This window comes from Wyeomyia smithii, chromosome 2, assembly GCF_029784165.1.
Source record: "Wyeomyia smithii strain HCP4-BCI-WySm-NY-G18 chromosome 2, ASM2978416v1, whole genome shotgun sequence".
Taxonomy (NCBI): Eukaryota; Metazoa; Arthropoda; class Insecta; order Diptera; family Culicidae; genus Wyeomyia; species Wyeomyia smithii.
The window spans coordinates 259,708,541-259,732,373 of record NC_073695.1 but is presented as its reverse complement, the minus strand read 5'-3'; the positions used below and the strand labels follow the sequence as shown (position 1 = coordinate 259,732,373).

Below are 23,833 nucleotides of genomic sequence, written 5' to 3'. Positions count from 1 at the left end.
TCATAATGAACATAACGAACACATTTTGTGTTGAAACTATAATTGGGTTGTTTAGCTATATCAGTTTTTTATATCATCTGAAATAGCTGCATTTTTTTAAACAAAACGTGATTTTCTATCGTAGTCCTTTAATTTTTTAATCACGAATTAAAACTGCTCGACATCTGCTCGAAATGGCTACAATGACAATTCGCCCACATACATAAGACATACGTAACACTGGCGTTTTTTCTGGTACACGTTGCTCCATAGTACTCCGTACCTCATCCTGTCCAACTGTTCGACAAACAATCAACAAAACGAATTTTGTTTTTCTCGGCTTTATCAAGCCCCATAGAAAATCCCATGAGGAACTGTCAAAAAGTTATTTACAAAATCATTGCAGCATTTTCCGAGTAGGAACGAGACAAATGCAGGGCAACGCAGGTACACTGCCTTCAAAAACAACTCAAACAGTGATTTTATTCAGGGGGTGGTACCATTCGAGTAGTTCATTGTGTACCAACTTTATTGGAAGATTTCTGACTGAGTTACGTATGTCTTATGTATGTGATTCGACTAAAGGCCTAGAGTTAAAGTTTGGCCGACTGAATTTCCATCGATCTGGCAGCCATTCTAAAATTTCAAAGAACTAGCAACATTGCAAAATATAAAAGTCATACATGACTACTCGTATTTTTAGTTTCATAGTTTTTTGTTTCAGTTTGTTTTGCTACATATAGTAGTGGAAAAATGATGTGAAAACAGCTTGTTCATACCGAACATCACGAAAACATAAGCTATTTTCGATTCCCCACCAATAAAAATCATCGCCGAAAATGGCTCGAGTTATGTGAATTACCGAAGGATTTTTTAATAACAGAAACGACACGTCTTTGTAGTGTAAGTTTGGCGTTTTGAAAATATCAATTCGAATAAAAAATTTTTTTGCAGTTCCACTTTAATCACAATGATTTATGCTCCGCGTCGGAGAATGGAAAGGCACTAGAAGTTATCGGGACCTGTGTATTAGAGATGGTCGGGTTTGATGTTTTTCAGAACCCGTACCCGACCCGAACCCGATTTTTTTTTTCGTTCAAACCCGAACCCGAAAATTTTATTTCTTTGAAACCCGAACCCGACCCGACACCGAAATCGGGTTGTTTAGCTACACACTTAAAAAATTTCGCCGAGTTTCGGCATTGTTTGGGCCGAGATTTGGACAGCCGAGTGCTCGGCAACCATCTCGGCTGAATCTCTTTTGCCGAGAATCTCGGAAAACTAATATTTGACAGATGACATTTTATGCCGAGAATCGGATGTTTTTTTTGCCGAGCTCGAGATCCAGTTTTAGGTGTGTATATCAGTTTTTTAAATCATCTGGAACATCTGCATTTTATAAGTAAAACGTGATTCAAAATTTTTTTCTAGCGTTGTCCTTCGCTTTTTAAATCACCATTTTAAACTGCTCGAAATTTCTACATTGACAGTTCGCCCATATACCAACTATCATTGTAGCGATTGAAAGCAAATTTTCATTCTTCATCCAAAATTCGAAGGATAATGATAAAAAGTTTTAGAAAATCACGTTTTGCTTAAAACATTACACTCTTTCAGATGTTATATAAAAATCGGAAATCCATGAATAGCTCACAACCCAGTTGTGAAACCCGAACCCAACCCGAACCCGAGATTTCATACACGCTCATTTGATTTAACTCTAAACTGAGTTAAATGTCACTCAGTTTCGTTAAAAATGGACGTACTCTAAATAGAGGATTTGTGCTATTACTCACTTTTGGGTAACATATCTATCTGTCAGAAACTGAGCAAATTTTACTCTGTTGCTATTTATCACAAATCAACGAAACTGAGTGAAAGTTACCCACTTTTGTAATTTAAATATTTTTAAAGGAATTATTTCAGATATCAATTGAAATGAAAAATCACCAATTAAACGCAAATCATCAACTGTTTAATCATAAATGATAAAAAGTAGTCCAATGAACATAGTTCAAACAACTTCAACATCTTCTTCCTTGGCTTCTTTTAAAACAGCAGCGATACGGTTAACAGTTGCTCGGGAACTGTTGTTGATTCTTTTATAAAAGGTACTTGACATGAAGTTGCAGATCTGTTGGAATTTTGATTCCAAACATTGATTTGAATCTGGTAAATTTAAGTCTACCTGGTAACGACAACGAACATTCGACCTGTTTCGAAAGACCTTCTATTGTGCATGCAGAGAAAAGTCGGAAGCGACAAGTCGCACGTCTGACAAGGATTTTCCAGCGAATTCAACAACAACAAAAATTGATTCAACATAAAATATCCCGAGATGTGCCACTGTAATATTTTCTAATAGTTTTGAATGTATTCTAGTCGCAAAACTATGTCAATTTAATCAAAGAACATTAAAACTGCATTCTACTGTGCGAGAAATAATCATACAAAATGACATCGCTGGAAACCTTCGCGTCGCTGGACTCACCAGCGAATTGCAGAGTAGTGCTGCAGCGACAATAATCAGAGGCTTCTCGTCCACCTGTTCAACCTGTTCATAGGACAGGTAGACAATCTCAGAAAAAAAGTGATTTTTTCACATTTGTAGAATGGATGAAAAATCGTCGGAGTAATCTATTTGTAATTTCAATGTTATCCCGAACATACTTATTTCATTTTCTACATATTGGAAATGTATGCACCGTGAAGAATGTAACCTGATGGGCTACATTTCAGACTACGCCATACAACTCACACGCAACGCAACCCACACGCAATAATGACTACCGTTTGTTCATACCTTTCACCTGAACTAACCGTCGTTCAACACTTCTCTCCACCTTCAAGTACGGCAGGGTAGACACAGACATTCATGCTCACCACTACTAATGCGACGCCTCGCGTAAAAATGACATTTTTGGTTCAAACTTTCTGCTGAACAAAACCGATGTCAGCGAGAGAAAACATTCATTACACACCACCTCTCTTTAGTGTCTGGTAATCTGTTTCGTTATGCCTTTCTGTTTCTTCTCTCGACGTCATTAAAATTTGAGAGAGACCACGTGGCCGCGAGAGTTCGCAGATCCATCTTCAGAGCTTTCGTAGTGCAAATGAAAAACGAGCAAATTCATTCATTATTTCTGTCAATGTGGTGGAATTCTTTCGTCGATGTATACTTTCATTCAAACCTCTACACCCATTTTGTTCATTCGAAAACTTGAACCTCGCATAGTCCGCATAGTATACGTTTGTCTTCTTACGCGCTGCTTTCTTTTTAGTTTAAAATTTCAACATCGTCAAAAGAAACGCTTTAGCATTGAACAAAGATAGGTTTTTCACTCATGCGAAAAGTTTAGAGGCAAATAGATCATGAACATGATTTCAATTATCATTGGAAAAACCTGAATGATACTGACATTGCATATCACAACGCCATACGTCGAGCGAACTTTTCTAGTTCTTCGACGGATCCAGAGTTATTTATGACTAAAACCGATCATTGAGAATCATGATGTGATAAATGTGGATAAAGATTTCCCTATGAAATGATGCAGATATCATTATTCTACGAGAAAATTAACGGAAAACTCGCGGTCATAATAGACCGTAGAATTTCTTTGCCATATAGATAAATGTAGAGAGATAAAAGTTTTCGAAACTGTTATCACGATACTGTTGTTTTAGTGTTGCAAATGTTGATTGAACAGGTAGCCCACTTGGTCACGCGTCGCCTCTGACAATAATACGAGCAATGTGAGGTTGCTCTTTCTCGAGAGATGTCAGGTACATTTTAAAATATCCGACGCCGTTAGTGGTTCGGGCTCGAACCAATTTACCACTTTGAGTAACACTTTAGAAATAACTGATAAAACGTCGAATATTAGCATCAGAATATATACTGCTTTTACTACTTGAAAATTTTTGACATTCGCACATATTACGCAAAAATGAGTAAATACGGCTATGGAGGGAATCTGAGTAAATATTGCTCAGTTCAAACAATCAGTGTTACTCAGTTTTTGACGTTCAGCATGTAATATAAAGCAGAGTAGATGTTACTCAGTTTAGGGTAAAATTGAAAGAGCGTGTAGATTTTATAGTCGGGTTTCGGGTTTTCATACCCGAACCCGAGCTGAACCCGACATTTTCAAACCCGAAACTGACCCGAACCCGAAAATATTTTTGGGGGAATAAAGTGCATCGCAAAATCCACGAAGGTTTTGAATTTCATGTTCATGTTCAATTTTATACACTTTCACCACAGTTGATCATTATTTTGTTAATCATACAAAAGGATTATGAACCTCTGGTTGAAAATCACTGTAATAATGCAATTTTGAAGCATTTTTAATTTATTGTTTAGCAATATAACAGAAATCCAACATTAATTTTTACTGGGGCACAACATGTCAACTGTCAAACAGATCAACTGTTTTTTTTTTTTTTTTGCTCGAAGTTTGTTTTTTCTCCACATCCCGGGGGAAAGCAAGATAACATAAAACGGTAAAGTTTTCGTTTCGTTCGCCGCGAGTACCTATTAAAATTAAAAAATTTCATCCTTTAACATAAGAGGACAGCTCATTTGTTGATAGAAATGCCAAGGCTACGAAAAATACAGCGAGCCGCTGTCGAACGCGAGCTAAAGAAACGAAAAACTCGCGGAGCGTTTTGCCCACCAGCGGAACAAAAGTTTGTTCCTCGATTGGATTCAGGTATGTTTGAAGGTGCTTTCCTAATATTTTTCATTTCACCGACTGTTGGACATTCAAATTGCCAAAATCTGTTGACCAAATGATTATTGTACCAACTTGCTTAGCGGTCAATGCAAAGTGTACAACTGAACCACTCTGATTTTGGTGAGATTATTCTCCAAATAGGGCTTTCGGGAGCTCCTTAGTCGCAAGGTTACAGAGCTAGGTGGGTTTCGAACCTTAGTAGAATTTGTGTATCAAACAAGGGTTCATTCTTGGGCTCTTCACCATATACCCTTGCTTCACGCTGAAGTCAACAAGTTCACCCTAGTTTTTTTTTTTTCTGACAAAAAAATCCTCTTTTCATAAAACTGACCAGTGAAACATATAAATCTCTTTGGGGAATTGTAATAATGGGGCGATATTGGCAGAAGGAACGAGATTTCGATAAGACTTCTTCCTTTTGACAAAATAAGTCAATTTTATAACAAAACTAACCAGAAAAAGGTACAGAAGAGAAATATGAACACCTAGAAGTATGTTGCTAGTCGCATTGATAAATTTATACAAAGTAAGAATAGGACTTTTCGGATAACAAAACTTTTTTCTCATTGGAACGATTATTTCATCTAATAAGACATTGATAAAGCAAATAAAATGAGATATCTGGTGAGGGGAATAAATTTACTCTTACATGCGAATCTGAAATTTACCCGCCTTGGTCACGTATTTAACTCCCTTGAAGGGTTTGTATTTTTCTCCATACATATCCAGCCGGTTTACCTTCAGGCCAGAAACGGCCAGTTGAGAAATTGTAAATTGCACCCTGCAAAAAAAATCAAATCATTAAGAAGTTTTAATTCCCGCGAAATTGAAAAGAATAAATTTTTCTTTACCGATCAATGCTGGTCTCCAGCGAAGTACTGCCGACTGCCGTAGAAACTGTGCCTCGGATATTCGGCAGTTTCGTAACGTCAATTTTGCCTACGTCCCAGTGCAGTATTTTCGTTACCGGATCGAACGTATATTTGCCCTGGCTAGCCAACAGAGCGCAAGTGAGTACCGATTTTGGCATTCGAATCTCTAGTTTCACACCTTCCACAATTCGACCCAGTGTTGTCTTGGGCCCCACGGTGATATCCATTCGACCCTGTTCACCTGGCCGTAAGCTTAAATTGTGCCGCACGTAGATTGGAATTGCGACAACGCTTTGCGACCCAACATGGTAGGACATCAGTCGGAAATTGCCGTCTGGCGGTATGAACGATAGAATTCGCTCCGACTCCCAACGTTTGAAGCGAACGCACGGATGGAAGGATACATCGTCGAATAGACGAGGATTCATAAAAGACAGTGTCAAATCTGGCATTCCACTCAGTTTGATGCAGCAATCGATCTGCAACAAATTCAAAGATAGATTATTTTCAACCGAATCAATGCATCGCTATGAAGCTCCTACATAGCCTTGAATTTCCGCAAACACCGTTTGGCCATTTTTATCGATAATTGCATCCACTTCTTCAATGACATCGAAATAAGCCTCGTTGTTGGTGTACTTGACACCAGTTCGTCTCCACGGAATAGCCGACAGCTGGCCAGTTGGAAGTGTTCCACTTACACTAAAATTAACATTAAAAATTAGTAACACATCCCTCACCGCGGAATAATGTCCATTACTTTGACTTTCCCGTTACTGAATTGGCTATCGTACGTAAAATATTCGGAGGTTTTATCAGCTCCTTCAGAATGTTACTTTCCGTTGCCAGTGGAAAACCATTATCGAGCATTTCGTCCAGCAGCTCGTACACCACCACGTAATTTTCCTTGATAATGCTTTCTGTGCACTCGGAGAAATAATCTTCGAATGTGTCCACCACCCGGTGCAGAAATTCTATAACAAATAGGGGCGGAAATTCTTGCTTGCATGCAGCCACCAGTGAGACTCCGCCCCGCTGGATGGAGACCAGATAATGATGGGGCGTCGATATAACCGGTGGGACGTCCTGAAATTAAGCTCTTCATTAAGATGAATGACCAAATCACTATACGGTCGACATTATTCATACATTGGGAGATTCTCTTTGAGCATCTAGGAAATAGGAAACACAAGTTCGGGAAACTACACTGCGCCAGTGTTTCTCCAGAAATACGTCGCTGTAATCGATAAATGTTTGATACATAAGCAATTTATAACGAGTTGTTCAATTGTTATAACATACCCACTAGAATTGATGATGAACAGGCTGTGAATCATACCGCAACGATAGGGATTGGACAGGAAAAATACTAAATTTTTGTAAACTTTTAATTGCAATCTGGAAAACAACTCCAAAATGTTGTTATGACATGGCAGCAGCCAAATCACTTATCATTGTGTGAGTGTCATAAGCTTCTCAACGCTGGTGTCAAAACTGTCAAAAACAGCTGGTACGTGCCGCTGAAACAAAGTTCTACACGCTTGGAGAAACAACACAGAAACGGGTATGATTTGACTAACTGAAATGAAGCAATTCTAAAACTAACTGCAGATTCCGCCATCAATGTAAATAAGTTAAATATAATTCTTCATAGAGGCTTTCCCAAAAAATACTGATGAATTAAAAACTTATAATACAAAAAAAAAACAATTACCCAGTTTGGATACTAACAGTACAATATATAAAACTGAATCAGGAATGGAATGATAGTTCCTAAAATTAGTTCATGTAATTTGTTATAATTTATTAAAATTCGTCTGACAGAGTGTGTGTCTCGATGAATAACTTAATACTAGAACAATGTCAATAAATTGTCACAAAAAAGTTACCTAAGGCGAATTCTAATTTTGAAAGCTGCACCAGTTATATTAAAATCGGACGCATCTGCTACTGTGTTAAAACTGGCCGATATGAAGCATATTGGGCCGAAGTGACCGTGCATGTTCATCACGTTGAGGCAGGTTCAACAGGGATCTTAGTCTAAGATCGTTCGGGTGGTCGAGAATTTCCGGAGCATCGATTTCATTTAGATTAACTTTACCAATCAATGGAGATCAAAAAATCTTAAGATGTCTTACAAGGGGGTGAGGGGGGTTTGAAAAAGTGGAAAATATGCTTACGTAATTATTGAACGGCCCCTAGAGAGAAATACAGCGGTCTAAGACAGAACGGACCACGGAACTCGTTGATTATCTTAAACATGAATCCGAGTTGTCTATTCACTTTAGCGATGATCTCGTTGTAGTGCAGTTTGAAAGATAGCTCAGTATCCCAAATAACTCCCAGATCTCGAATAAGCTGAAAATAACCACTAGTGATTTTCGAAAAATTTCTATCGTTGTCCTTCGGTTTTTAAAATCACGAAATAAAACTGCTTGAAATCGCTACAATGACAGTTCGCCCATGTACCAACTGTCATTCAAGCGATTTAGAGCGATTTTTATTCTCCATTTAAAAATCAAAGGACTAACATAAAATTTAAAAAATCACGTTATGCTCAGAAAATAATACTCTTAGCTGAAAATAATTATTTGGAAAATATTTTTGAAAAATATTTTAAAAATTCTCATAATGATTTCGCAAACACCAGCGTACACTGAGACCAATTATGTAGTCAGAAATACTATATTGTAGGGTTGAGTCAAATACATAACACCAATTGATTTGTGCATACTACAACTGGTATTTGTTCTTAAGAGAAACCATGAGACCCATATCCAAGTTTAGTAGTAATAAATACCATGTGTATTTCAACCATAATTAGCACACTTAGCAGTAAAACCAACTGTGTGGTATGACACTTTTAAAAACATTAATGATAATATGGTTGAGCAAATCGTGGTAAAATTAACAGTTTTTTATTTTCTTTCTTTCAATATTAAACGTTCGATTTTAATTCATTCTATTTTTTATTTTGTTCACATAAGCGTGTTCCATAATGTTTATTAAAGTATTTCTTTGTTCGGAAGTTACTGCTTCTCTGCACATGATACACATGTATTGTTGGTCTACAAGAGTTCAGAGGTATGCTTTTTTCCGATTATACAGTCTCGAGAATTACAATAGAATTTCTGCAATGAAAAGTAACTGTAGAAATGGAATGATTATATTAAAAGAAATAATGACTTCTTAGGCTAGTTCTGGAGGAAATCAATCCACTCCAATCTGCGGTGCTTGCTGTAGTAGTTTCGGACAATCTTTCCTTTTTCATTCCGCTCTCGTATATCCTCAGGAATATTTTGGTTAACCGATGTTAATAATGAGGAATGTCTAGACCGATCAGGAAGGCAATTTTTTTCTGTGACAGTGTCCTTTGGGAACACTTTTCGGGTGCACTTTAAGGCCAATTTTGTAATTTTCTACTTTACCACAGAAAAAATCTCTTGCAAATCTGCTTCATTGACCTTCTTTGGATAAAACCATAAGCAATTAGAGAAGTACACAAAGAGCAATCAGGAACTTACCGATAACTTAAATTAACAGAAGGATCTATTATCCAATCATTCACTATGAGATCTCGAAGTTTAAGAATTTCATCATGTTCTGAAAACTGTTTAGATATAAATGCTCATCCGAAGTACATAACATGAGTGTTACCTTGAATCAATGAAGGATCTGCCAAAACATCATCAAGTATCATTTCGATTTTTCTCATCTATGCTCATTATTATCATAAATAAAAAACATGATGCAACATAACACACCCCGTACGAATCGGTTAAGTTGCAAAACAGAAATGGTTTTACTAACCGCCGTTCTTGGCTGTCAAAAAAACTGTTGGCCAAATTACTATTCATGTCAGCTTATTTTTACTATACGCAATCGGTCACATTGACAGAAATGTATTGGACCATAAGATTATTTAGTCCCTAGATAAGTAATGTCGCTGGCGTCGCTGGATTTTTATAGGTTATGTATAGAGTTGATCTGCTGGGGAACGTAACGTCAAACGTCGTTACACTGAACGGAATCATGGAGCCTTTATTAGATAATTTATTATTCAGAAGTATTAGACGGGTGAAATTTAGAAAATCATTCGAAATACTCGATGCACTGATAATTTACGTCAAATGATATGATTCGCTATGCACACTGGTAAAAAAATATTATCAATGAATGATTTAGCATTTACAGTAAACCCTGTTTTTGTGCGACTTTTTTTGTGTGACTTATTTTATGCGATTTTTTTTTTTTGTACGGTATATGAAAAAGGACAACTCCCGACAACATTTTCAGCCATTTATTTTCCCCGATTCTTGGAATGAATTCCAACGCATTACATAAGTGTTGCATCAAAAAAATACTATTTGAGTCAGTTAGTAGGAAAAACCACGAATTGTTAGCCTACGAAGGAAAGCAGTTGAAAGGATAAGTATGTTTAAAAAAGTTACGTTTATCAATCCGATGTTTTTAAATTGTTCTCATAAGTATTCTAAATCAGAATCAACAACTTTTGAGTTATTTTTAACTGAGAATTTTTTTTATGCGGTCCCTATCCACCGCATAAAAAAAGTTTTTTTTTTCAATAATGTTGTGGAAATATTGTTTTGTAACTGCACGTGAAGCCTCAAATGCTTTTTTTTATGCGATTTATTTTGTGCGGTTAGGGCCTCCCTCGCACAAAAACAGGTTTGACTGTATATTTTTAGTGATATATGTCCATAGTCGACAGCATGAATTCAAGGACATATGTGAAATAGAATCGTCCAGGAAAGCCCCATTAACCCATTCACGGCGGGTGTTAAGTTCTACAATTATACTTGAAAATTTGCACGATGAAACTATTTAGTATGGTTAGAGAACAGATTTATCTTTAATATGCAATGAAGTAATAAGAGTTTGAAGTTCATTTTTGGAGGTAAAAATTGATTTCTCTCCGCCGGGAATGGGTTGAGAAAATCGTACACAAACATGAACTGTTTTACGATTCAGTTTCACACCGTTTCGCTTTTCATGTGCGCGTCTACAATCTTTCCCTTAGTTAATAACAATCATGCTATTTTTAGCTGTTAAGTGTATATTTTTCTTCTGAAAAGAATACTTTTTCTTTTGTGTTTGAACTACGCGAGCAAGATGACAATCAGTTCTAAAATTGTGGTACATTCGTTATTTGGGACTCGTTGTTATAGCTGCTGATATTTGTTTTGTTTTTTGCATAAGAGAGTAAAGGAAAGAAATATTTTTACTTCTGTTAACACGCATATTCTAACAATTTATATGAGACTTTACGTGAGTGTGAGCAGCTTTTAAAATCCCTAAGCTTCGTAGTCGCGAATGGGGCTTAAGTCAAGTAAAAGATAATACATTTATGTGCGAGCAATTTGGTTCAGTGTAGTCTGCTTTTTTGGCAGTTTTTGCCCATAACAAAGCTCAAAATAGAGGTGGGTCTAATAGTTCATGATTCTCAAAGTAATTTTCAAGTCGAATCGCGCAAATCGACTCTAGTGCTTGAGATCTTTTGCGCAACATGATTTACCTCGAACACAATGGGCACACTAGCGACATTACTTATCTAGGGACTAAATAATCTTATATTGGACCAGAATGCATGACATAGTAAATTTCACTGCAGAAAGGTTTTTATTTTCAATGCAAATAATTGTGGAGAACATAGCCTGGGGCATAAAAATTTCAATTACTTGCGCTATATTTATAACCAAATAGTGTTTCATATTGATAATCTTTGATAATAGTAATTATGAAAACAGTTTGTTGTTTAATGTTACTACAACATTTGTTTCAGAGTAAAGACATTAAATTATGGCAACACTGCTATGCAGTTTGTTTACGTTTACTTTTCCTGTTATCGCATTCGAGAAATTTTACTGAAAACGATTGTAGTGCATGCAAAGTAAAGGAAAATACTGTTATTATAACAATTTTCATGGAATAGAAATACGGTGAATTAGTCACACTGGCATCTATGCCATCGAACGGGAGGATAACGTCAAAAAGACAATAAAGAGAGCTGTTGGATTTATGGTCCTGGTTACCGTTCCATTGAGTGGTACATTATTGTATCCACAATTAGAGAAGAAGAAGAAGAAAGGAAAATACCAAGGACCTAGCAAAGCCAGGCGTTCTGCGCTCGAGAGGCACAAGAGGCGATTTGAGAATATCAGCAGAATGAAACAGTCGTGTAAGAACATTAAAATTTCAAATTTACCATTGGAGCGTGCTCGAAATTGTTATTGAATCCATCTATTAACATTTTATACTTTGTCAAGGTGGTGAAAACCTGGAAGATTGGCTTTCATCTACGTTGCATTTTATTGTGCCGAATGCTGAAAAGTATCAGGGAAATTGATGTTATATTTCAGAGAAAATCAGGGAATTGGATTTTGAAAACTTTTTCGCCGCCCTGCTATGTTGAACCTGTCAGATTACATGGAGCTAACAAACTCTTGACTTTTTTTCAGTTTTACCTGATGAAATAAAACCCAGTAAGTTATATGACAAGGATGCAGCATGTAAGTTATAAACTGTTAGCTTTAATTCTAAACACTAGACTTTAAAAATTATTCAATTTCCAGTACAACTATACGAAGTTGAAATCAAACAGGAAATCGACGACATACAGCCAGATCCAGATCCATTGTTTGCCTCGTGCGATGTTAAATTTGAAGATAAACTAGATCACCGTTTTTCACATAGTAAAGAGATTAAAACGGAATGCGAGGAGCAGATAGATCCGGAATGCGAACATCAGATCGAAGCAGAATGCAAGCAGCTAATAGTACCGGAATGCGTGCTGCAGATCGACCCAGAGCGATGCAAGTTTTGTTTAAGAACACTCAACGAAAACGTCCAAATGCAATTCAAACCTAGCGTTCGACAGACTCAGGTTCAAAGAAAGATAGAATTTGTTTTATCTATCAGATTGACTACCGAGCCGTTATGTTGTGTGAGCTGTTGGCAGATGATAGATTTGTTTTTCGATTTCAAAACATCTTGCCAGAAAGCATTTTTCAAACCAGATGAACTTCTACGGGTTGGTATGAAGCCGCAGCTTACTATAACAAAGGATTCGAGCAGAAAATCAGTAGAAAACCGGAAACAACCCTCCTATACTATAGTTTACGCACCGCAAATAAATGCCACGAAGTCTAGCGTTGCAGCTACAAGTGATGTCAAAACAGAAGAGCTGGCTCTACCTGCCTCTAAAGTAGGAATCCCGAAAGAATTTGCTGACACATTGCTATGCCCGCACTGTCCTGCTATATGTGACGATGAAAAACATTTGCAAATTCATATTAGCAGCCATGGCGGTCAGTATATGATGAAGTATGGTAATATTAGACCTTAGGTCGCTAACAACACTTATGTTTCATCAACAGACTTACGGCCGAAAAAGAAGCGTAAAAAAGGGATTCCAACTGGAAGACGTCTCCCTAGCAAGAAAAAGAACCACGGCGATCAGCGCGAGTATATGTGCACTATATGTGGCGCCACCTTGAAATCTACCAACTCATTTGGCAACCATATGGCCTATCATGCAGCACCAACGCTGCAATGCCAGAAATGTGACAAAAAATTTCATACCAAGTTAGTATTAAGTTTTTTTTATCACTAAAATTGTACCTTCTTTCTACCTTGAGCAGACCTCTCTTAAAAAAGCATCAGAGCGTACACTCGGATGAACGGAATTTTCCGTGCAAAGTATGCTCCAAAAGGCTGAAGTCGGCGGAAGCCCTTCGGGTACACAATCGAATTCATACCAACGAAAAGCCGTACGTGTGTCATATTTGCGATCAGCGATTCACCTACAATAGCCTGCTAAAGTTGCATCTTGAAAAGGGTCACGAACAGCCGGGAAGTAAAACAGGACGAATAATGGCTGTTCGCGAATCGTCCCCTTGATGGTGAAAGGTAAGTGCAAAAGAAAATTTTCGTATTGATACAAATCTATACAAACACGATTCAAAAATATGAAAAAACTCAAAGTAAAACAAATCTCAAGTTTGATCGCTGTTGCGTCACCAATATTGTAATATTGAAAAGCCCCACTCCAAGCCACGGTCGGATACATTTTCACGAAAATTAATTTAATGAGTTGAAACATTTTACGCTGTGTTTTTGTGAATAACTCTCCCTACTGTTCAACTGCAAGTTCAGCGAAGCCAAAATTTCATCAACTCGTATTTTAAAAAAATTATGACTTACCAACAAACAATGATTCATCATAAAGAATTAAAAACAACAATAGGTATTAAAATAAAAAGTATTAATTAAGATCAGTATATTTGAAAAAAAAGTTTCAACTCTAGCTTGTGGGGAAATATTCGGCAAAATAGTCCTCTGAGAATAGAGACACCTATTCGGAAAAATTTTATTTTCCCTAACTGGCACATTTATTTTACTGTGGTAACATCCACGATCAACGCCCTGATATCCCTCCGTTACTCGCTACAGAATAATCTCGTTCTTGAAACTGCGATTCAACTCTTTGTGCGGTAGGACGATCGAGTTCAGAACTACCATCTCCGATGGAACGTTAACCGCGTAACCAAGAATGGTGATCGATGGATTCAATCGCCCATCGCTGTTGAACAGTGGTGGATTTTCCATTTTGGCAAACGGCTTGTTCGGATCCGGATCGCTCGGGGTGCCTTCGACGCGAGCCCATAGCCCAATTTGCGAACTTCGTCCCACTGTGAAACAAAATTTTGAATCTGTACAGATGACTTTTTAACTAGCGCGATAAAATTACCTATGCTGTGCAGAACCAAGGTGTGATCTTTGATGACAGCATTTTCCAGAATTATAGACTCCCGGATGCGAACACCTGGTCCGATGACAACCCCTGGACCGATTGATACATTCGGACCGAGCTGTAAGGTAGATTTATTCAAAAACGTCCGTATAAAAATCAAGTCTTAACATTACCGTTGCCGTAGGATGCACCGAAGCGGTGGGATGTATGTGGACATCCGGAATGATGTTGCATACTAAGCTTCCCGAGCCTTGCTCCGATGTTTTAAATCCGGCGTTCGCCAACCGTTCCGGGTGGGTGTTTTTATAAAGAGCTAAAAAGTGTCTGTTAGCATAAATCGCCGATCCGGCAGTCTTGATCTGTGACCACCAATTGGTCACCGGAAGAGCGAACATCACACCCGTTCCTGCCAGCGGTGTAAGAATCTCCTGTTCCAGTTGTATATGACCGACGTCTTTCCCAGTACCATTGTTTAGACTATTGTAATCTAGTTGTTTCGAATGGAATACAGTACCCATACGACCGAACACTTCCAGAGAACAAACATAAACGCCACAATTAATGAGAGTTGAAACATAGGAGCGCGGCTTTTCGACGTAATGTGTGACTTCCTGGTCCTTGCCCAGAACCAGGCATCCATAGTGAACCGCTTGCTGGCGAGTTGCTTCCGTACCCATGATTGAAACCTAACACAGCAAAATTCAGACATAATCGCATATTTAAACTTATTCAACTTACCAAAGCTTTCTCGCCTTTACTGAGATGAAAATTGTACAGCTCTTGCAAGGGAAAATCAGCGCACACATCTCCGTTTAGCACAAAGAACGCCGAAGGATTGCCGGATCGAATTTGGTCCCGGAAGTGGTACATTCCACCGGCTGTCCCCAGTGAAGTAAACTCCTGCAGGTAGCGAATGTTTACGTCGTACAGATTTTGCATATTACTGACAAACTGTTGCAGCTGTGAGCTCGGGTAGAAGCCAAGAATGAGAATTTCCTTAAGTTCCTTAATTCGAACGCATGCCTCCACATGGTGCTGAATTATTGGTTTGCCAGCCACGGGGAACAAAGGTTTCGGAGTGTCCAACGAAAGCGGTCGGAATCGGGTACCTGAAAATAGGTCGTAATATTTTAGCTGCAAATAGATTCGTGCCTGCGCGAATGTTTACGTACCTTTCTCGGGGCCTCCGATCAAAATTATCGCCTTCAACATTTCGCTGGTGGTTTTAGTTTCACTACTGAAAAAGGACACTATTCTAAGGAAGTTTACCAAATAGCTTATAACAAAACCGTTCAGCAGATCCTACGACGTCTTATAGTAGAAATGTATTAAATTTGTATAACGGAAATCCTACACGTCTCTAGTGTTGACGTTTTCGTTGTTTATTTTGTTACTGCGGCAGACGACTTTGAAGGCGCGGTACGCACTGAGAAAAATATTATCAAACAATTTTGGTAAAACCATGTGAATTTCTACTGTTTGTTGAAAATAATATATCGTATGGCAGTAAAATATAAAATCAAGAGATATAATTTTTTTTTTCGATGTATTTTTACAATTCTGACTTTTGCAACATTTTGACACTTATGGTGTCTCTGATATTTTTGTTATATTCGACATTTTGCTCATTGCGTTGTGTTTGCCCTTTTTATATAATTTTTTGGCCTTTTAGACGCATATTGTGTCCTAGACATCGTTTTTACATCACTGACATTACTGAAATCTAGTTTTCTTTACATTGTCCTCTCTACACTTACGACGTTCTCAATGGTTTTGTGTTTATGACGTTTTTGACGATTTTACTATGTTTAATAATGTTAAAATTGATGTTTTATGCTATTTTATTGTTTGATATTATCGTACTCTGATGTTCTTGAATTTTTAACCACATAGAAATTTTATCATTGAACTTTTTTTTCTGACTTTTTACATTGTTTGAACACGTTTTGTCATCTTTCATCTTTGACATTTTAGCGCTTGTAACATTTTTCAATTTTGGTCCATTTTTAGCATGCTTAATATTTTTAACATTTTGAGACATTCGACGAGGACAGTTCTAGTTATTTTTTGATATATTTATCTCTTTTGGCAGTATTTACACAATCGACATTTTGATTTTGGCATTTAATTTTCTGGCATAGTGACATTTTTTAACTCAAATGGCATTTTTCTGTTTCTGGTCTCCCCTACACCCGCGGCTCGGGCTTCGTCGTCGACAGCACTCATCCAACGCGTGTCGGTCTCTATCCGGGTTTCTGCTGATTACTATCTCTAACGGGTGCTTATCCACCATGCGCGCTACGTTGCCAACCCACTGTAACCTGGCGTGTTTCATCAGCTTGACAATATCAGAGTGTTTTTATCGAGCCATTGGCATCCCATTGGCACCGAGTAACAGTATGAACTCATGTCCTGGGCTCAAACTCATTTGTGTCAACTGACAGCTGTCAGATAAAGGTGTATGAAAAGTGGCGGTAATATGCTATCTCGTTTACACATACGTTGAGATGTTTGCCCTTGACACATGGTATGATGCCATTGGCCTGGTTTTTATAATTTCTACAGCTCGTGCGCACACCCCATTTTCGAGCTTACCTCCGAATATATATCAAGGCACGCTATGGTCGAAGACCCCAAGTGATCGCCAATTGCGTCCTTAAGGTTTACACGGTTTCTGGTTCTCATATATCAGCCGAAAGAGTGCAATTTTCTGAGCAAACATGGTTGTCCCTCGATTTATAAATACAGAATAAAACACTGCTCGAAATGCCTTAAATGACAGCTCTCCCATATACCAATAAAGAGCGAAATGTCATTTGAGACATTTCGAGCAGTTTTTTTTATTCTTCATTTGAAAATCGAAAGAAAAAGATGAACATTTTTTATTTTAAAAATAACGTTCTGCTCAGGAAACGCGGCTTTTTCAAATGATATAAAAACTGGTATAGCTTTAAACCCAATTGGCATCCTTCTACCTTCACGATTCATGACCGTAGAGCACCAACGGGATGATCAGCGTCTTGTACAACGCAAATTTTGTGCCCATCTGTAAGCTACAGGCACCTTATCCGTAACAAGCTAGATTCGCTGCCGCATCTCATCCATCACCATCACAGCACAAACACCCGTATGAATGCCACGCTCTCTGCCAGCCACTATGTAGGACTCCGTTCTGGCCTAACGGGAGACAACTGGGTATAGATTTGCATTCGTTTTGGGAACCATTAGCTGATTGGTGAAAATTGAAAACCCCGAGTGCGTTGAAATTTATCATAGCTTTTTCCTATTCAATGACAATACATTTCATTATAATTTTTCTTGGAACCACCCTACACGCAAAATTTTTCCTTATTACTCAAACAGCAATAACGTGAAATGGCCCTTTAGATAACGTATCTGTTACTTAAAAAGCAATAAAGTTCTTCTCCAGTCAAGTAACAACACACACTGTCATATATTTTGCACGTATTACGAGAGTACGGCCAAGGATGGAAAAAATCACTCACTCGAAGAATCACTACCGATTTTTTATCGCATGAAATCGTTTTGTTGATTTTCATTTATCAACAATGATACGGCTGCTTAGTTACAGAAATGAAAAAGAATCGTTAGTGATAATTTCAGGAGAACCAATACTGAAATTTTTCGTTTTCTGAAGACGAAAGTTCCCTCACCGATTTATTTTCAGTTCAATAGTTTTAAGCTGCAATTTTGCAATACATTCAACATTCTTCGGCAGGTTTTCTACAGCGATTTTATGCAGGAACCTGCCGAAGAAAACCACTTCCGAAGCCCTATATTACATAAAAGCTTGCATGTAATATACTTGAATACGTGCTTTCTGGAAATCTGTTAGATACGCCCCGGCCACAATACCAATACCTAGAATCTAGAAGACAACACCCCGTAGAACATCCAGCCTTCATTTTCGCTTACATATTTCAAAAGAAGAAAATTAGCTTCTCGGTTTGGGCGTGTTGTACCTAGGGTAAACAGGTATAATACAGCCCCCCCAAGGGAAAATCGTCAATATTGTAGCTATGTTTATCACAAACAACAAATCTTTCATGCAGTTGGATACACTATTTAGTTGGTAATGCACTGCTATTATTTCGTTTTGTAATTACTGTTACACAAAAACGCCATAATTTTATTAAAAAATATGACTATGTTCTTTATACATATTTACCCTATCTACACGTTTCAAAATTTTCTCTGTCCAAAAATGCTCCCTTTCCATCTCCGGTCAAGAAACAACACACACAGCCGCATATGTTGCACATGTTAGGCCGTGAACAAACTGGCGCGGCCTGCGCTGCAAAGGCGACTCGCTCTACCGCAAGTTAATGTACAGGTCTATTTAGGGATGTACACTAACCCACGGTGGGGCAACCAGTCAGCGCAACGCAAGCCGCGCCAGTATGTCCTCGGTCTTACTAGTTTCTTCTATCTCCAATTCATCCGGTGTGCGTGTATTAGTTCGATGAACGCATACGGAGTAGAGAAATTATATTGCAAGAGTTGCCAAGCAGCATTTTACCCCGTCATACAGTATGCAAATGTTGATAATTTCAAGACTTGAAATGCGTCTTGAAATCACATCACGATCTGTAAACTGCGTTTGAGAAAAATACAAACATTTGCTTTCTTGCAAGCTATCTAAAACACTTTTCAAGGAAACCCATATGGACCTGTTTGAAGATACAAATCTCGTGCCCATCTAGAACAACATTCGCAACTCCGGCAACTTTGGTCACACACTATTACAGATTTCCATATCAAGTAAACACTGGGAAACGAAGTAGTGGTGTTTCTAATTAGACATTTGAGGTTGACGGGTGAGATTCTGGTAATGTGTGAATAAAGGGACAGGAATGAACCTGATCTAACAAATGCATTGCGGTTCTTGGTTGTGTGTTCTCCTGCAGAAACTGTTTGTGTATATTGCACGGTCTTGAGACACAGTAAGTAATCAAATGTTGCTCGAAAGTAACAAAACCTTCCTCGTTTGTGTTGGGTGTAGTAAAAAAAAGGACCACCCTAATGAAAATCAAGTTTGAGATACCTAATGCCTTGTTCAGACTACGCCGCATATCACCTGATATCGCCAGATTATATCGGATATCACTTGAGGTGTTCACACAACAGTGAGATGATATGATTTGACATTTGCTTTGGTTTGAAAATAGAAGGTAACAAAAACAGAACAAAGCAAAAACCAGACAACAAGAGAAATGCAATAAGGATAGCGATGTCAGCTAGTTGGCTCACACCAACGCGAACGCGAACGCGAATATGCAGTTATCAAAATGTGCGGGATGGCATTATCAAACACAATTCCTTCCTTCTTTTCCGCTTGCAACGGGGATTACGAAATTTGTAGGGTTGCGTCAAATGTCTTGGCCAACTGCTACAAATTTGGTTTTTATTAGTTTTCGTACATGGTATCCGCGATATCATGCAGCCGAGGTGATATCCGATGACAGCTCGATTGTATGGGATATCAAGTGATATGGCCTTGATAGCACGATTCGCCTGATATCAGGTGATATGCGGTGTAATGTGAACTAGAGATACTCAGAGAGAGTTCGGAGGTGCCAGATCTCATCTCAAAGCGCAATGTTGACTAGCTTTTTTATTCGCCTCGTAAAATCGGTAGTGACGTGCGATGAAAGTTCTGGTGAATGATAAAGTGCATCGCATAAACCGTAAAGGTGTTAAATTGTATGTTCATGATTAGTTTTATACACTTTCACCTCAATAGATCATTATTTTGTTGACCATACAAAAGGTTTGCGAACCACCAGTTGAAAATCACTATGATACAGTAATTTTGGAGCATTCTCAATTCATTGTTTAGCAATAGAACATGGAAAACGTGTACAGAAAAATATATCCTTTATTGTGCCAGATTGCAATACCTTTCAATGTGTTACCTTTTTTGTACGTTTGGCTCAGATTTTGACATGTTCGTTTGGCTCACAACATTCTCTACGCATATCTCTCCCTCTGAGTATCACTAATGTGAACGGGGTATGAGACGTCAACGCGCGCCGTCTGTAAGCGCCTCAAAAGCATTTTGTAAGAAAACTAGTGTGTTTTGCAAAATCATCTTAAAGCGAATCCCAAAAAGTTCTGAAGCTACGTGAACGAACAACGCAAAGAATTTGGTTAGTCCGCTAACATGAATAATGGGACCATTGAAGTAGTTGATTGCCGAGCTGTTTCGCACACAATTCTGCAATGTATTTTCCGTGGCTAATCTAAACGGATGTTGCAAATGCCACGAATAATATTCACACTATGCGATTATTCGGCTCTCCTTTCGCTATTAATAGAGACTTGGCGATCAAAGCTAGAAAGCTGTTAAAAACATCAATAGGATCTGGTCCTGATGGTATTTCTCGTTAATCGTCGAACGATGTTTGAGTTTTCTTGTAGCACCTTTGACTAAGGTTTTCAACCTATCCTTAACGACGGGCGTTTTTCTCGAATGATGGAAGAATTCATTTATCTTCTCTATTCACAAGAAGGAATGTAAGCGAACTGTTTGGTACTAACTATCGCGGAATTGCATCGCTAAGTTCTGTCTCAATGAATGCTCTTTGAAATAGCTATTCTTGGACCAGCATGGCTTTATGCCCAAGCGCTCGACGACGACAAATCTGATTACATTTACAACGTTTATTATTCCAGGGATTGAACGCGGTCATCAAGTAGACGCTATATATACTAGGGTGGGGCAAAGTGATCAATTTTTCCGAAACCAAGCTTTTTTTTTGGGTCCCCAAACAATTCTAAGCTTATCGGAAGTCGATTGGTTTTGTCTCCGCTTGGCGCATTGCGTTTCAAATTTGTATGGAGAAACCTACTTTTCTGTGTTTCCCATTCTAGAGAGTTCAGTAATGCTTTATGTATGCACTAAATCACGTTAAAGTATAGTATTTGAGATTCTTAACAACTTTGCTAAAGACACTGAAGACCCAGGATGTCCTTAAAAAATCCTATAGCTGCTCAAAGTTGAGTATGTCGAATTTAATGCTGAAAATCAATATTTTTGCCAGCACTACCAGTGTACCAGCGTCAGTAGGATTTCTATCAGAAGTAACCTGTCGTGTCGAGTTTATACTTTTAACTGAACTAAGCAAGAAAATTTAGGTAACTATTCTAGGCGCAGGAAGAATCTACAACATGTTGCAAAGGTTTATTATTATATAAATCTGATTGACGGCGGTACACTGGTAGTGTTGGCAGAAATAATGTTTTTACCATTAAATTCGACATGCTCAATTTTGAACAGCTCTAGCATTTTTCGGGGACATCCTAGCTCTTTGGTGTCTTTTGCAAAGTTTTTAAGCATCAAAATTCTAGCTTTTCAAGTTATAAAACCTATGGTTAAGGCCATTCCGAGCACTCTAGAATAAAAAATGCAAGAACGTATGTTTTTCCATACAAATCTTCATACAAATTAGAAATGCAATGCGCTAAGCGAAGACAAAACCAATAAACTTCCGATAAATGTCCTGAAGGCACAAAAAGAAGGAGAAAGCTTGGTTCTGGCTTTGTGCGATCAAGTTCCATTTTTTCCATATAACGACACCCAACTCTAATATATACCGATCTCTCCGCTGCATTCGACTAGGTAAACCACGGGATTGCTATTGCAAAATACGGCAAAATAGGAATTAATGATAACCTACTAATTCGGCTTCGCGCAGAACTATGCCTGTAAAACTCGGTGATTACGGCTCGTCCCTTTTCTGTGTTACATCCGACGTTCCTCAAGGCAGTCACCTCGGGTCATCCCTCTTCCTGATGCTCATGAACGACGTAGATTCGGTTTTGTACCTCTGAAAGTATCTTACGCTGACGATTTAAAACTACACAAAACAGTAAAAAATACTCTAGACGCCCAGATGCTACTACATGATTTAAAAACCTTCGAATGTTGGTGCCGAGTTATCATCAATGTGTTTAATTGCTTCCTTCGGTCCGGAACATGCCATGTACAGCTAACAAGGAACTGATTTGAGTCGCGAAACGGTAGTGAAGGATATGAGAGTCATGCTCGAATCAAAATTAAGCTTCAAGGATCATGCTGCATACATATATAATTTCTAAGGTATTCATCGCAACTGAGATTTTTTTCGCTTCACAAAAAACTTCAAAAACGTGTCCTTTCTACCAAGATACAATTGTGAGAATTGAGGCCGTCTGCAAATTTGTTCGCTTTGCCTTGAGACAACTCATCAACTTAGAGCTACTGGGAGAAAGGCGGAATTTGGCCAAGGCGTGTTGAGTTGGAGACCTTCTTCAGGAAAACATCGATTGTCCTTAATTACTCGGCCTTCTTGATATAAACACTAAACGACGCAATCTCCGTTTTCATACATTTTCCATAACACGACCTGCAAGAAGTAGCTATGCTCTATATGGACCAGTGCTCAGCATGTGCCGTGTTTTCAACAACTGCTACGATATATTCTATTATACCGCGTCCCGTCTTTAAAACAGGCGTTGTTTGAGAATTTTTCTGTGTTAATTTAGTAATTGTCATTAGGGTAAGAATTTTATCTGTTGACAAATATATGTAAAGCACGGATAACGATATATTTTTGCACATGTTTCCTGTTGCTGGTACATTCTTGGCCGAATTTTAAAAATTAGGATTTTAAAGATATTTCAGATTTCAAGGGGTATTACAAGTACAAAATAAATTTTAAAAGAGTCTCCAAGAGTATCATGAAACATAAATTGTAACTTGAGACATCTCACATTGAATTTATTGAGTTCAATTCTATATTCTATTTTACACCATGTTTTTTTTGGGGATCCACAAATGCCAAAATCCAATAGAAACGCTATGCAACGTATACTAGGTTTGTAGAACATCAGGATCTGAGCTTTTTCGGAGCTCTGAAATATTTAAATAACTTGCTGGTGCACCTCACATCTTTACATTTTTCTCTCGCCATAAATCCAAAATAACAGCCGTGGCACTGTTTCTAAGTCTATTTTTAGAGCTGACTAACCTCAACCCGATCTATTCACTCGCTAGGATTCGCGGTCTACACCTACGACCGCGGGTAATGCTCTACCGACATTAGTATACGACAATTAAAATTCCCATCACGATCTTTCGTAGGTCCGTGGGACCTCAACGCCCGACCGGCACCAACCAAAAAAAAAAACCGCAAAGCTTATAATTATATTCCCAATGAATGATAATTACCTTTCGATTTATCTTCGCTGGACATCAATTTGCATCGACAGCCATCACTGCCGGGGGCTCATTTCGACCGCGGACAACGGGGAACGCAGGGAGGACAGTGATTGACGAAGATTTGTGTGCTCGGTCGCACTTGGCTAACTGCTACCTTTTGCATATTAATCGGCTCATTTGGAGCCCCGTTCGGAGCGCGCACATGCGCGCAGGGAATTTCGGACGGTCAATGATTAGCCCATAACAG

General features: G+C 38.3%; 3 protein-coding genes across 4 annotated transcripts; 1 reads left to right on the top strand and 2 right to left on the bottom strand.

Annotated features, from left to right (window-relative positions):
• Nucleotides 1–4,426: 4,426 nt before the first annotated feature.
• LOC129724874 (B-cell lymphoma 6 protein-like) lies at nt 4,427–13,616 on the top strand. 2 transcript variants are annotated; one of them, XM_055680143.1, is made up of 5 exons: nt 4,427–4,694; nt 12,070–12,120; nt 12,184–12,918; nt 12,988–13,195; nt 13,252–13,616. In XM_055680143.1, the coding sequence occupies exons 1-5, from the start codon at nt 4,577–4,579 to the stop codon at nt 13,508–13,510; spliced, it is 1,371 nt and encodes a 456-aa protein (XP_055536118.1). In that variant the 5' UTR covers nt 4,427–4,576; the 3' UTR covers nt 13,511–13,616. The 2 variants fall into 2 exon arrangements, with proteins under 2 accessions (XP_055536118.1, XP_055536117.1); XM_055680142.1 differs by lacking the exon at nt 4,427–4,694 and adding an exon at nt 11,372–11,789 and having other exon boundaries at nt 13,252–13,615.
• LOC129724875 (AP-3 complex subunit mu-2) lies at nt 5,285–7,044 on the bottom strand. Its single transcript, XM_055680145.1, has 6 exons — nt 6,893–7,044; nt 6,740–6,827; nt 6,351–6,676; nt 6,133–6,292; nt 5,570–6,069; nt 5,285–5,499 (listed from the first exon to the last, which is right to left on the bottom strand). Exons 1-6 carry the CDS (start codon nt 6,925–6,927, stop codon nt 5,364–5,366), a joined length of 1,245 nt encoding a protein of 414 aa, XP_055536120.1. The 5' UTR covers nt 6,928–7,044; the 3' UTR covers nt 5,285–5,363.
• A 349-nt stretch (nt 13,617–13,965) lies between the features above and the next one.
• LOC129724873 (mannose-1-phosphate guanyltransferase alpha-A) lies at nt 13,966–15,758 on the bottom strand. The gene is made up of 5 exons (XM_055680141.1): nt 15,536–15,758; nt 15,102–15,472; nt 14,537–15,049; nt 14,361–14,481; nt 13,966–14,301 (listed from the first exon to the last, which is right to left on the bottom strand). The coding sequence occupies exons 1-5, from the start codon at nt 15,573–15,575 to the stop codon at nt 14,057–14,059; spliced, it is 1,290 nt and encodes a 429-aa protein (XP_055536116.1). The 5' UTR covers nt 15,576–15,758; the 3' UTR covers nt 13,966–14,056.
• Between the last annotated feature and the right edge of the window lie 8,075 nt (nt 15,759–23,833).

Bases quoted from the DNA above. Each gene is read 5' to 3' on its own strand.
- LOC129724873 (XM_055680141.1), bottom strand. From the start codon at position 15,575: ATGTTGAAGGCGATAATTTTGATCGGAGGCCCCGAGAAAG. The intron at 15,050-15,101 runs GTAAGTTGAATA...TTGCTGTGTTAG, and splicing joins GTAAAGGCGAGAAAGCTTTG to GTTTCAATCATGGGTACGGA. The intron at 14,482-14,536 runs GTAATGTTAAGA...TCTACCTTACAG, and splicing joins CGGTGCATCCTACGGCAACG to CTCGGTCCGAATGTATCAAT.
- LOC129724874 (XM_055680142.1), top strand. From the start codon at position 11,630: ATGGTCCTGGTTACCGTTCCATTGAGTGGTACATTATTGTATCCACAA. The intron at 12,121-12,183 runs GTAAGTTATAAA...TTCAATTTCCAG, and splicing joins ATATGACAAGGATGCAGCAT to TACAACTATACGAAGTTGAA. The intron at 12,919-12,987 runs GTCAGTATATGA...TTTCATCAACAG, and splicing joins TCATATTAGCAGCCATGGCG to ACTTACGGCCGAAAAAGAAG.
- LOC129724875 (XM_055680145.1), bottom strand. From the start codon at position 6,927: ATGATTCACAGCCTGTTCATCATCAATTCTAGTGG. The intron at 6,070-6,132 runs GTAGGAGCTTCA...AATTTGTTGCAG, and splicing joins TTGCGGAAATTCAAGGCTAT to ATCGATTGCTGCATCAAACT. The intron at 5,500-5,569 runs GTAAAGAAAAAT...TTTTTTTTGCAG, and splicing joins CTGGAGACCAGCATTGATCG to GGTGCAATTTACAATTTCTC.